This window comes from Taudactylus pleione, unplaced genomic scaffold (assembly GCF_031769625.1).
Source record: "Taudactylus pleione unplaced genomic scaffold, aTauple2 ptg000212l, whole genome shotgun sequence".
Lineage (NCBI taxonomy): Eukaryota > Metazoa > Chordata > Amphibia > Anura > Myobatrachidae > Taudactylus > Taudactylus pleione.
In genome coordinates this window covers 1644712-1658819 of record NW_028284614.1, presented here as the reverse complement: position 1 = coordinate 1658819, position 14108 = coordinate 1644712, and the positions used below count along the sequence as shown (strand labels likewise).

Sequence of the window (14108 nt, the reverse complement as noted above, 5' to 3'; positions counted from 1 at the left end):
AAAGGGGATGAAGGTAGCGCTAGTGCTAATCCTAATAGGTTACTGCAGACGTGAATCGGGTCCCCCTCCACTGTCATCAGCGCGTTTTGTCTACTACTAGGCTTCCTCCGGATGGTGTGTGGATATCCTTCTTAACAACCTATTTATACCTCCTCGATCTGCAGTTCCCGCACTTAGTCCACTTCCGCCCAGCGGCGCCACAGTGTCACACATCTGCAGTACGTAGGGCACCCCAAGTTTGCCGGCAAACTATTTCAACTGACCTACCTCCCGAGAAAGCCACCATTTGGAGGAGCATCACATAGTGCGGTAAGCACACGCTTGTACTCATTTGGAACGGTTACCTGAGACTGACACTATCTAGGAGGATATTTATATCTAACCACCTCATATATTTGGATTACCAATACAGGATTTTAGGAGCAGAGTAAAACGCACACTTAGCGTGTCTGCTGCCCTACTTACCACTGTATTCGTTTAATGTTGTATGTTGTTAGTGAGTGAGGCTATAGCCAATAAAAAAAAAAAAATAGACAATCATAATATCGTTCATATCTCACCATACATATTTATGTTTATGGTGTCTTAAAATAAACTAATTGCTTTATTATCTATTTTGTGATAATCAATTTTTGCCCTATACGGGACCTATAGGAGGCGCCAGAGGATTCTTTTTCTCACATACTTGGATACATGAGCAGCCTCCCACTATGACCCTTTCTAAAAATAAAAGGTACTTTAATTTTCCAAAATGGATCGGATTAGAGACCCCCCTCCATAAAGAATAAACTACAGAATATTTTTTTCAAAAGAGGGTAGATTTTCGTAGATACTAAATGTGCGAGAGGGGCATATTTATCAAGCTAATTCTGACCTCATACCATGCGGAAAGGTTGTTTTGCACCATATCTCAGGAGATAGTGCAGAAGCTATGGAGCATGTGCAGGAGACTGACAAAGCATCTGTACATGGGCTCCCTCTTGTCCAATGTTTGCACTGCCGATCTCCGAGTGTGTAGCAGCCATGCCAGATTTAACCCTTGCAGCACCCAAGTGTAGGAAGAGTTTAGTATTGGAAATTAGAGCAGAAAAAATAAATTTTAACGGTGGCAGGTTGCATACAGGCATCTTCGGTCCCAGCAAGCCCCGAGTGGTCTCCTTGTAGATAATCTGTCCCTGGTTAGGTTTTGCATTAAGAAGCTCATCGCATTGCCCATTGTGCAGAAGCTTCCAAAAGTTTCTCTTCCCAGAACTTGCTGCACACCGACACATCACAGCCCCATAAAAATTCTATAAGGATTGCTGCACTGGTGGCCTGCAGTGGTTATCTCTGATATCTGTTACCAACCCTTTTTAAATACATATGGCAAGCCATACATATTGCAGTATACCTCAAAAAAAAAAAGTGTATTAGAATTAATGCATCCTACTTATGACTAGGACCCCAAAAAACAAATACCTTACCCATAATCAGGATGAAATTAATGTTTTTTTCAGGCAATTTTATAGAAAGGAAAGAAAATCCAAAATCAAGTACTTTCCATTGGTGGCAAAATTAACTGTTTTCCAGCCAGTTTTTGTTTAATACTGGCTGGCAGCAGAAAGATAACACGTACTGCTCACCCGGCCAATCTGGGTGATATATATAAGCCCAGGATATGGCCTTCCAATTGCAGATTTTCAACAAATAACAATGGAAAATACAATAGCATAGTTACCTTCGTATACATTGTGCAAATACTGTAGGCTTATTATCTGAGATAGTTTTTGGATTAAAGAGATTTATGCTGGCCAGACACCTGACCAACTTTCCTCCAACCATCCAACTAGCTGGTTGGAATAAAAATCCAGTAATGCATGGGCACATATAATCAGCCATTTGCTCCCAAACCCTGGGTAAATGGATGGAATCTTTTGGTTCAATCTGTTTGATTTAAGCAACTTGTCTAAACAGCTTCCACCCATTTTCCCGGTGTTTGGGAACAAATGACTGATTGTCATTTGCTCCCATGCATTACTGGATTTTTCCATTTCAACCAACTGGTTGGAGGCAGGGGTGTTTCTACAGAGGGGGCCCATGTGCCATCTCCGACACAGGCCCCCTCCAGCGGCGCACTGAGCTTTGCGCGGCCAGTGCTGCACATAGATTCTGGGCACTATAGTGTGCCTGGAGTCTATCGCACAAGTCACCAGGAAAATGGCCGTGGCAGCTATTTTCCCTGTACTGTGCTTACAATGGTAAAAACAGCCATTTTACAGCACCAGCCCCCCCGTGCTGACATTGGACTCCTGAGAGGTACCATGGTGAGAGGAGGGGGACCCCAGAAAGTGCAAAACAGTCCTGAGGAAAACCATTAGGCAGCTCTAACCAGACCATGTAAGGAGTTACATTACAATAGCACAGATATGTAATGGTTAGCATTACTGCCTCACAGCACTGAGGTTGTGGGTTTGATTCCACTACAGCCCTGTGTGAAATTCTGTCTATTCTTGTGTGGGTTTCCACCAGGTGCTCTGGTTTCCTCCCACAGTCCAAAAATACTCTGGTAGGTTAATTGGCTCCCAACAAAATAAATTAACTCTAGTGTGTAAGCAGGTGGTAGGGAATATAGATTGTAGGCTCCACTGGGGCAGGGACTGATGTGAATGGCTAAAATAATCTCTGAAGCACTGCAGAATGTGCACTACATAAACCACTTGTAACTATAAAATATAGGGAGTGAATTGTCTTACCGATTTTCCTGTCAGACAGCAGCTGTGAATGACTATCAGCAAGCAGTGTGCTGGGAGATGTGTATTTCTCGATGCGGTCCCTAGGGACCGCATCATTTACAGTGTTAGAAAAACTCCTCAATTATTGTTGGCATTCTAACAAGTACAAAGGGAAATCTTGTTACATTAGGACAGGGACCCCAGTAGTAATTCCTTTTTGACTTATACTAGGTCAGCGCCAATAACCATCCGTATCACTGACTGGTACTACACTAGCGTCAGGCCGGCAATCATTCAAAGTTCTGATGTAGCAAGAGAGCACTTAATACATATTCTCTCTCTAACAATATCATACACCTCTCTTCTGCCGGAACCCGTATGTAAGGCTGCCTGTTGAAAACCCGATGGGTGAAGATCCCAACAGTGGAGGGAAGTAGGCTATCCCTACCTACCCCCCCCCCCCCCCCTAACCGGTTCCTAAACCAACCCTTCCCCTAGCCCAACCCTAAGTCACACATCTCTCTCTCTTCCTTTCCTCCTCCTCTTCTCCCCCCCCCCCCCCCCCAGAGTCCGTAAACCTAACCCTTCCCCACCACAGCTAATAGGTCCCAACACCCGGCTTACCTTTGTTTGGTATGCCAGGATTCCAGCATGTGGATAATGACAGGCGTTGGGATTTAGACGCCCATCATTAGTCCCATGCTGGGATAACAGTCAGGAGGCCAGACTTTCAACCGCTGGCTGTCCGACTACATACCCTTCTGCCACCACCCATGCAAAATGAAAAGAGGGGGCGACGTGTCCCCATACACTCTAGATCTTATATTCTCCTCGAGATCAATGTTACTCACTTCACCCATCAGAGTTTTTTCTGCTGTGGTCATCTGACAAATCCTCATCTGCCACATTAGTGTGCAGAGCCATTTGATTGCTGTACTCAGCAACACTTCCCTCCATGGAGGCGTTAAGCATCACATTTCATGTAGTTTAGCTGTGACACTAGCAATCACGTGACTGCAGAAATACCATTAAATATTAATTTGAACAACTAAAATGAATTGAAATCATCCAAAACTGACTGCAAACACAACAGATATCATTATCTGACAAATGGGAATGCACATAGTTGCAGACATTCAGATCTGAAAGAAGAATCTGACTGTAAGCACCATAATGCCCTCATTATAGAGACACATTTAGGTGTGGCACTAACAATCCCTAAGCCCCAGTGGGATGCACCTCCCAAGTAAACTAGATGGGAAAGAAGAAGTCATACATAACATTAAATAGGTCTACCCTAGATGCTTGAACATTACAGTTCCACCACTATTGACATATGAAATTATTCATTGAAGGGACAAGTCTTCAGTCACATGGCTTTTTGAATACCTATGAAAGCCCAATATATTGAGAGCACAGGCATGTAGACTGGACATTAGCCAAGAACCAGATCTGACAGATGACACAGGAACAAGTCAGTTTGTAAGTGGTACTTTATTCATATTACAGTGGGCATGGCAGGGCTCTGACTCCTGCGATGCCACCAGACACCTAGTACTGTGACAGTCACCACCAAGATGCCTCCTCCGGCAGCTGCTCCCCTCAGCCACGTCATAGTAGATGAGTTAAGGTCAGAGGTACCTGAGAACAGGAAAATAAAGTCAAGACCTAACAAAACTAAGCAGTCATGTAGTCTAGTGTAGCTTCTGCCACCACAGCAGGTTTTATCACACATTAGCATGATAGGAGACACCAAGTTTGGAGCCTTGTGCTCCATCTGGTCTAAGTGGAGAAGATTAGTCAATAGATAATACAAACAGGTTGGGTACAGGATCCCGGCGGTCAGAATCTTGACTGCTCAAGGCAAGTATTCCTAGCCTAACCAGTGCTTGTGCCTAACCCTCCCCCTAGTACCTAACCCTAAACCTGTTACTTACCTTTCAGTGTCAGCATTGTGACTGCCAGAATCCCTGCTATCAGGATAATAAATGTATCCCATACAAACTAGAAGGGGGGGGGGGTTTAGTGTCTGTTTATCAGGGTAATAGACATAGTACTTAGCTTGCTTAACAGGTTACAACTCACAAAATACAAAGATTGGGTGTCAACCATTCTAAAGACTGGATTTTGGGGGTAAAGATGTAAGTGGAGAAGTTGCCCATAGTTGGTTGCTCTTTTTTTTTAAAATTGGTTTTACAGATGGTCATAGCAGCCAATTGGCATAAAGTTACAAACTCCTCCACTCTTTAGAATGGTTGATCTACCTCCCCTATCCTTGGCGATTAGGGAAATCCTACACGCAATAGGAAATCCCACAGTTTTACCAACATCCACACAACTCACCCTGGACTTTTTTGAATGAGCAGTGACGAGATAAAAAAAAAAAAAAAAAAACGAGAGATACCATAAGCAGCAGTTAGACACGAGTAAGTCTGTCCAATTAAATTGAGCCCTTTGGGATAAGCATTTCTTTAAAATAAAGTTGACAGGTGCTATAAATGCCATATTCACAGAGCTATTTATAGTTAGCCAAGGGCTAGATGAAAATACATTTAGTACATCACATTCCACTCTGGCTGCATGCATTTGCCTGAATTCAGCTTACAACATTAAGTGGCTCAATAATGCCATCAATAGCGGTAGTAATCCACCTAGAAATAGAAGTTACCTTGAACAGAAGTGGCAAGCCTCCTATTTGATGGGATCTCATCGTCAATGAAGTCAACTGGGCCTTTGCTTACTGTCATCTCCTGTGCTAGTTCCTCAGCAGCTCGTTCTGCAAATATAGGATACCAAATATTAGACATTGTTCTCCCAGTGAGCAGAGCACGCTTGTACACACAGGGCCCTTACTTGTCCTCTGGCCACATGACCTTGTGCAGGAATCAGCAGCAGATGGGATGCACACAGAAGCGCTGCAGTAGAAGTAGACCTGGGGAACAGATGGTCATTAAAGACAAGTACAGGTCTAGGTCGAGTCTCCCATATCCAAATATGTTTTTTTTTTTTATTTTTTAGCATGACAGAAACCTTTTACATTGAACCATCAAAAAGCAAACTAAGGTACAAAATAAATAAATCTAAAATTACCTTCAGGTGGTGTATATAAAACAAAAGCATTCTATGGTTAGATTTGGGTCCCATTCCAAAGATTATGGTATGCAAATATTACAAAATATGGAATATTCAAATATCCCAAATACCCCTGGTCCCAAGCCTTTTGGATGAGAGACTCAGCCTGTAGCAGTTTGAGATACATGCTATAACTGTACCAGCCACATCAATGTTACATGTATCAGAAGTCAAGGGGACGTTGAGGTGGCAAAGCAAATGCTCATTGTGAATATATGCAAGATATTGGAAACCTGATCACTGTAACCAAGACAGGCTTCGATATACACAAATTCACGGATATCACAGCTCAATGACCACTAAACATGACCAAGTATATTGTACCAGTGCCATATTAATCAACCCATAACACATGCACAGTTTTATTCATTGCATGTAGAAGTTGGATTACCAGTCCTTCTAGAGCAAGCTGGGAACTCTGATCCACAAAGGTGAAGGTGCTGACAATGAAGCGCTGGTAGTGGGTGGGGAACGGCATGCTCTGTGTGGGCGTGCCAACTGGGACCAGCTGAGTTAGGTAGTTGTCCCCAACAAAAGGGCACCTGGAATGAGAAGGATTAGTCATGTGTAGAGTAGTAGTACACCCTGTTGTCCTCATACAGAGGAAGGGGGCGAGATGGAATGCCAGCCTTACCGATCCACAAGGATGGGCCATTGGACTTGTTGGGTGGGGTCTGGAGAGGGAGTGGCCCAGCAGTCATTTAAGATCAGGACCAGGTTTGGGTCTGTTCTTTGTAGTATTCTGACCTCCAAGAAGACTGGGTCTCTGAGCACTTTGACCACAGGGTAATCTCTATCCAAGTAGTATGAAGCATACTGCATATCTGCCAGAGGAGAAACCTTATTACCATTTCAGCATTCACACCTGAGCCAGTCACCTATCCAGCAAGTATTCTTCCCATTACATAAAGGCACACCTGCAGTCACTGATTCAACATCTGTTTCTGCAGAGATACTCTGCATTGCTACCACGTTTGTCACTAAAACTTGCCCTTCCCAGTAACCCACTGCCATCTCATTCATCAGATAACTGCCTGCCAGATCACTATTCTTTAGAAACCAGACATCTGGCAACAACCACTGCCCAGTTTTAGAGCACTGTTCTGCATCAGAGATAGTTATGGGTTCTTGCATCAGTCCCATTACATTTGTTCTGCAGGCCTCTGCATCGGCTCATACTTTTGACCTCTGCATTGCAAACAGCCCCTACGCTCTAATGCCCACAGCATTAGCTGTACCCATTCTTGATCGGGATGGTTTCATATCTATTAAACCAGTATGTTGTAGACAAGCCCACCTCCCTTAACTGAATTACACAGTTAATACAGCTAAAATCCATTTCCCCAGTGTACTGCTGCTTAGAAGCTAAATACACCAGTCATTACCTTGTGCTATCCTCATCTCCAGGAGCAGAGGGCCTGAGGTGGACACAGGAAGGGGTGGGGGCAGGGTGAGCACCTCAACGTGCAGCGGGAGAACACCAGTCCGAGAGTAGATGCAGCGGACAGTCAGCCTAGGGCAATAATACAGTATTAGTTTTGCTCAGTGTACAGCTCCCCCAGACACATACACTAGTGTATGGCTTACCTAAATGTGCTGTCTCTTGTGATAGATGACCCTTGCCATGTCCTTATGTCTTTGGTGGCATAAACTGTATTCTCATACACTATAGTGTTATCTGATGCCTGGCAAAGGAAGATCAGAGATGTGGAAGATGGGAGGAATACAATACATTACTCATGCACTGGCTAGGTAAGTCACCTTATACCAAGAAGTCCCTTTAGCAGCCACTGATACACAATGACAAAATCCCTCCACAACAAGAGCCATGTTTGGGATTGGAGGAAGGATTCTTTTTGCAGCAAGTCCAGATCATTTGACAGTTAGTAATTTGATAAAGATTAACTACTACACCATGTTTTTCATGACTACGGTCTCTTGTCTTCCAGTAATACCAAAGATCCATGAAGGCTCCATTGCTTCAGTGGCCGTATATTATGGATTGTCCAGTACAAATGCATTGTAACCACCGTAATCACAACCAATTGGTTACTGGATAAAGGCTCAGACAAGAGATACAGTCCATTATTTAAAATAATTATGACAGTTTTACTGCTCACTTTGTTACACGAGAGACTGACCTGACTAGCTCCACCACAAGAGAGCGGGAACTGGAACAGTATGAAAGCTGAAGTCTTCGAAACACTCAGCATGGGGCACGAGGTGGCATCCACATTGTGGACACCGGCTGAACCCAAGAGCAGGGATGGTGTAGTCACATCCTTAGAGATAGCGATCAGGACCTGGCCGTCTGTACACAGTGCAGTCACTGGAGGGGGAACCACCACAACAGAAGCAGTTAAATTAAATCATTCATCTAATACTTGGTCAACTACAAGTATCTACAGGATTGTGTTTCAAAACAGTTAGTACATATAGGACGGCCTATAGTGCAAGTGTCATCTTAGAGGCTGAACTCTTAAGCCCATGTGACCAGAAGGTTCTGATCATGTCAGAAGCCATAAATAACCCTCCCCACCCAATATTATTAAACAACCAATGCAGAAATGACAAGCCCAAATGCTTAACCAGTGGCATGGTTTATTTGAGCTAGATGCAGTTTTCCATTATACACTGGTTATGTGGAGCAGGGTGTCATACAGCTCACCAGTCAGTGAGTGTATACAGGTAGCAGTGCAGGCTCTCTATAAAGCAGTGTGGAATTTGTGAACTCTCAGGTCTCACTGAAGGAGGACAGATTTCTGGGATACACGGGAAAGGCAGAGCAGGCACAATGGTGTCTATTTACCAAGCCTTGAATGGAGGTTAAGTACCAGCCAAACAGCTCCTAACTGCCATGTCACAGGCAGTGTTTGAACCAGACAAAATGGATGGCGATAAAAGGACTGTACCAACCATCTCCTGTAATTTTTTTAGAGGCACATGTGGTACAAGTTGGGGCACTAATGTGGACATGCATCAAACCTCAAGAGAAAGAGTGGAGAAGTTGCCCATAGTAACCAATTAGTTTCTATCATCTAGTATAGAGGTTCTCAAACTCTGTCCTCAGAACCCCAGACAGTGCACGTTTTGCAGGTCTCCTCACAGAATCACAACTGAAATGAGCTCCATCTGTGGATCTTTTAAAACATATCAGTGAGTAACAAAATACACTTGTGCACCTGCTGGGTGACCTGGAAAACATGATCTGTGTGGGGTCCCGAGGACAGAGTTTGAGAACCCCTGATACAGTACATTCTACAATAGGTAAAAATGGATTTGTGGCCATGGGCAACTATTCCACTTGCCCTCAGAGGGCACCTCCCATTTTGTTCTATTCAATCACTGGTCCAGGTTAGGAATTTTCTGAACCCCTGGAACGTCTTACCTTTGTTTCCATAGTAACAGGGAAGTGAGGGATCACTGGGAGAGAAGCAGCAGTCTAGTCCTTCACAGACAGCCCTGGTCACAGAGGCATTGGCACAAGGCAAGCGGTCACCACTCTGCACAGCAGCACAGTCACTGGGGCTCGGAGCGTCCATAGCTGAGGGAGAGACAGTCCTTAGTGTAGTCCTAACACCCACTGGGTCCCAACTAGTGATCGACAGTGATTTAGTAACAGTGTAACAAATAGTCTGAAGGCTCAGATGTCCCACATATTTACTGGTCAAGTTTTATTCTTTAGCTCATTAATAGGGAACATCCCTTACAGAGCATTACTGACTAATGGGCTGCCCAGGGGCGACATTTAGGGACTAATATGGAGTTTGACCAATATATTTAAGAATTTAAAGCTGAAAGGAAGACATTTTATGCCAAGTTGTCTCCAGACACATCCAGCAGTACAAGGGTGAATCGTTCTAAATATGATTCCCTTAACTGATCATACATTGAAGGGATGGTGTATATAGAAGCTGCATCAAAAACTATTGAGACATTTGCCATCATTGTGATGTATAGTTTGTTTAAAGATTGAGAAAAAAAAAAAAAAAAAAAAAAAGGATTCTGCAGCCAAAAAACATGAGGTATAAAAATTTGCAGTAATTAAATAATTTAACTTGTATTAAAACAGTCAATAGATCTAACAAAATACAGAAGAATTCCAACCTTTGTTTCACCATACAATCTTATATTTTGATCTTAATACTATTTTGTGAGCCTTTCAATAAATACAACTATTTCAAAGAGACTGTATGCACTAAAAATTTATTAGCATATTAAACCTGAATATATACATTCACCCCAAGCGAGTTATATCTCATGCATACATAAGCACAAGGGTTTGAAAAAAAAAAAAAAAAAAAGTAAAACTCCATCTAACACAACAGGTATAACATGCCTTCTCTTGTAGCAGACACATTTGCTTAAATTACCAGATTACTGGAGACAAGTAGGTAACAGATTAGTAATTCTGGGCATTACAGTCGTTTTTCTTATGCTTCAGTTTCCATCAAGCTCCCCAGTTACACTCACAGGACGTCACATGTAGAGAACAGAGTGTTACCTGGCAGGAACGGGCACCGGATGTCTCTTTTACTATATTCCACTTGACCGTCGGCAATTTGCTCCACAATCAGAGTCATCACATGGTCTCCATTCTGTGACATGAGAGCAATATTAGGCATGAGCAATACAATACTAAGTTGCAGAATCCTGTACGTCTTTATGTGCATGGTCATAGTAAAAGGGATTTGTATGTAGCCTGACAGGGGAGGGGGGAGCTGAGCAGTTTGTAAGAAAAGGGGATAAATGAGGGATGTACCAAACTAGTAACATAACTAGTGCATTACAGTATTAGGTTGGAATACATCAGATCTCAGTGGACCTGGCACATATTGGAGTCCAGGTATCAGCCCCTCCTAGGCCACCTATAGGCTATGGCAGTGTATTACAGTCATTCAAAGTTATGATTTATAGTGTTAGTAATTTGCCTTACCTCCTTCCTTACATAGCATCCATCATAGGCAGCACCAATGATCATTGAGCCATCTGGTTTCTGTCCTACCCAGAGCCCACAAGTAGAGTCATTATGGAGCCCGTGAGGCTTCCCAGCATTATCTGGAAGGTATAGAATAGAAGTGACAAGTGCATTCCTAATAGCCAGCACAGCCTATCCTCCAGCAGCTACACATGCATTACTATAGGACCAGAGCTAGAGGTAATCTATATATCCTGGAATTGAGCCATGTAATGTTCTCTACATGCAAGAGCAGCTAGTAATATCCCTGCATGTGACAAGTACTGGGCTGGTTTGTTTTTACACTGACATTTAGAAATGAGCTTGGACACTCCCCTCCCAGCCATACCTCACTGCACAGGACACTCACCTCCCAACTATACATTGCTGCACAGGACACTCCCCTCCACACTACATCACCAGACACCCCTCCATGTTATACATGCTATCTATGTGCAGTGATGCTATACATCACTGCACATAGATTTAACGTCTGCCCCACACAGTGCAAGGGAGAGATTTAGGAGACCATTTAAATAACATGATCACATGGGATGCAAACATATCCAACTGTGTTTCAGCTGACAAAATGCGACCGCACCTCTCTGCTGTGTTTTTGTAGAGAAAATTCATTCTACACATGTGCAGAATTTATCTCCTCTGACTCCCTGGACTCTCCTGCAGACCCAGCAATGTCTGACTGGTTTTGCCACAAAAAAAAAAAAAAAAAAAATTGCCCATAGCAACCAGATTCTTCTACCATTCTATACAATGGATTAGGTAAGTGATAGCCAGAATGCTAGCAGCGTGATGCAGTAGAAGCCCATAGACTTCTATAAGGTAACACCAGCAAAAGTTGGCCTTACCCTCCGCATTGGAGCCCCGGTGGTCAGGTGATATATATGGAAAATGCGGTAAAACCCCGAAAATTGGGTTTTTACCGCATTTTCAGTTTAGTACATCCCACTCGTATGCTTATACACTAATCAGTACACAGACTAAAGGGGCCTATCCATTAGGCAACCTGAAAAACTGAACATCTAGCGTTCGGTCCTTCAGGTCGCCTGGTGCGGTGCCCGCACTGAACGGCATTCAGTGCAGGAGACCAAACCGCCTACCTGGAAACATGTGGAACCTGACACTCATCAGGTTGACAAGCATGTTCCACAGATAGTCGGGGTCAGCAAGGACCCAACGTGCACATGCATCACTGGTTCTGATCCTATCCATTAGACTTTCTGAACATTCCAACCAAAACCTCCTGGTTTTGGTTGGATCGTACAAAAAAAATGTCATCTAGTGTATAGGCCCCTTAAGGATTGCATGAGAAATATTGGAAGGTCTGACTCTGTACATATCCCTGAGTTACTATAGGCAGGTCAGGTATAAGACTCAAGATACTCTTACAGCCTATTACCCCAGAGCTGTTACACAACAAGACATATCCCAAGGCTACAGGGTTGTCTCAGGGTTTTAATTTACATTACTTAAAAAAATATAATGAACAAACCTGTTGCCTTATGGTTAAGATATTTTGGATTACAAGAGCCTAGAGAATTACCATTTCACTTTGTAACCAGAGGGGCAGCTCACAAGTAGTTTATAAAAAGCTTTTAGAAAAAGTCTGTACTTCCACCAGAAAGAGGTATAGTAACTTACAGACCTCGTCAATTAATAAGGATTAATTCTCAATGCAGAGCTCCCATTATAGAGGCCATGTCCCCCCAGCTAGGAAATAGAGGTCAGAGATACTCACCCAATACTGTGACAGCAGACACAAAATCTAGGGGCACAGAGGGAAGAGACAGACGCATCTTACTGGGGCCACAATGCAGATCAGAGACATCTTCTAACAGCCCCTCAGTATCAGACACTGAGCTACAGATCCACAGCAACACTACACATACCAACCAGCCCCTGGTGATCCCCATCCTGGCTGCAGCGCCCAATACTGCAGGTGATCACAGGCCGGTCATTTATACCATGATGAGGGGGCGGCGGCTGCTGTGTGATCAGACAGGTGCTAATGTGACCCCAGGAGTGTGTCATAAGGGCACTCAGGTGAGGAATAAGCACATTACCACACTATTCACCATAACTTACCATCCTTTTACTTTCCAACAATTAAAGGAACTGTAAACCCATATTTTGTATTATTACTGTGTATAATGTAGGTGCAAACCAAAAAAGTTTTATATTTTATGTTTTGCACACATGGGAGTCTCAAGGTAGAATTATTCTACTTATATATTTTTCTATAGCGCACTCAGTTATTACACAGCAAGGCTGTACAGAGATTAAGGTATAGCTATTGTGTCACTAAAGCTGCATACACACACAACGATTTTGTTACCAACGATTTTATGAACGATTTTTATGAACGATTTTCTATCAGATTATCTGTCAGATTTTTTTAAGTGTAATGAACGATTTTTATGAACTGCAAACGATTTTTGCATATTCCCTTAATGAAAATCGTTCAGTTGACAAGTCTGACTGAACTACAAACTACAAACGTGAACGCGCATGAACGATAATCGTTCATCATTTGACTCAGAAAGTGAACGATTTTTTCAAACGATTATTGTTAAACGATATCGTTTAACGATTATCGGTCAAAAAATCGTTGTGTGTGTATGCAGCTTATGAGATACAGGCCATGTTTGTGACACAGGGAAACAAAGGGCCTTATTCAGAGTGAGAAGTAAACGCGATTTGCATCCTTTTTGCAGCAAGTTGCACATCCCTTTAGAGCGCAGATATATCTTTTTGCAATGTGCGTGTTTTATCAGTTGCACGGCAGACGCGCGACTATGTACGACCTACTAGAAAGCTGGGGCTGGGGCTGGAATGAGCGTGCAGTCGCAGTGAGCAGTATAAAAGTACAGTAAGGGCATGATGTGAGTGTGCAGTCATGAATTTCACCTAAAATTGACATTAAAAAGTCACAAATGTAAATGCCTGGAGCAGAGGCGTCACCTGATCTGGTGACACCCAGTGGACACCTCATATCCCCCCCACGCGGCATAGCTGAAAAGGGGGCATGGTCTAACATAAAGGGGACGTGGCCTCGAGAGAAATCCCAATCGTATCACTCCAGGGGCGTGCCCAGTATCCCCGGAGATGATTGGCTGCTACTGGAGACTAGTGCCTGCACTGCTGGCTCCTCCTCTGTAACAGGAGAATGTCACACTGCAGCACCCCTCTCCTGTCACTGAGGAGGAGCCATCATTTTGGTGTCACCCCCCCGAGGGTGACACCCGGGTGTGGCCCACACCCCCCACAACCCATAGTGACGCTTCTGGTCT

At 43.5% G+C, this 14108-nt stretch overlaps 1 protein-coding gene across 1 annotated transcript; it reads right to left on the bottom strand.

The window, feature by feature from the left end:
• Positions 1-4186: 4186 nt before the first annotated feature.
• On the bottom strand, positions 4187-12745 carry LOC148517673 (zona pellucida sperm-binding protein 4-like). Its single transcript, XM_088478344.1, has 12 exons — positions 12557-12745; positions 10780-10901; positions 10348-10441; positions 9232-9387; positions 7985-8172; positions 7431-7528; positions 7229-7356; positions 6478-6667; positions 6235-6385; positions 5565-5643; positions 5380-5487; positions 4187-4352 (listed from the first exon to the last, which is right to left on the bottom strand). The coding sequence occupies exons 1-12, from the start codon at positions 12729-12731 to the stop codon at positions 4210-4212; spliced, it is 1632 nt and encodes a 543-aa protein (XP_088334470.1). The 5' UTR covers positions 12732-12745; the 3' UTR covers positions 4187-4209.
• Positions 12746-14108: the final 1363 nt, after the last annotated feature.

Excerpts from the sequence above, each read along its gene's own strand:
- LOC148517673 (XM_088478344.1), bottom strand. The coding sequence starts at position 12,731 with ATGGGGATCACCAGGGGCTGGTTGGTATGTGTAGTGTTGCTGTGGATC. Across the intron at positions 10,902-12,556 it reads GTCTGCTGTCACAGTATTGG|ATAATGCTGGGAAGCCTCAC; the intron begins GTGAGTATCTCT and ends TATACCTTCCAG. Across the intron at positions 10,442-10,779 it reads GATGCTATGTAAGGAAGGAG|AATGGAGACCATGTGATGAC; the intron begins GTAAGGCAAATT and ends CTCATGTCACAG.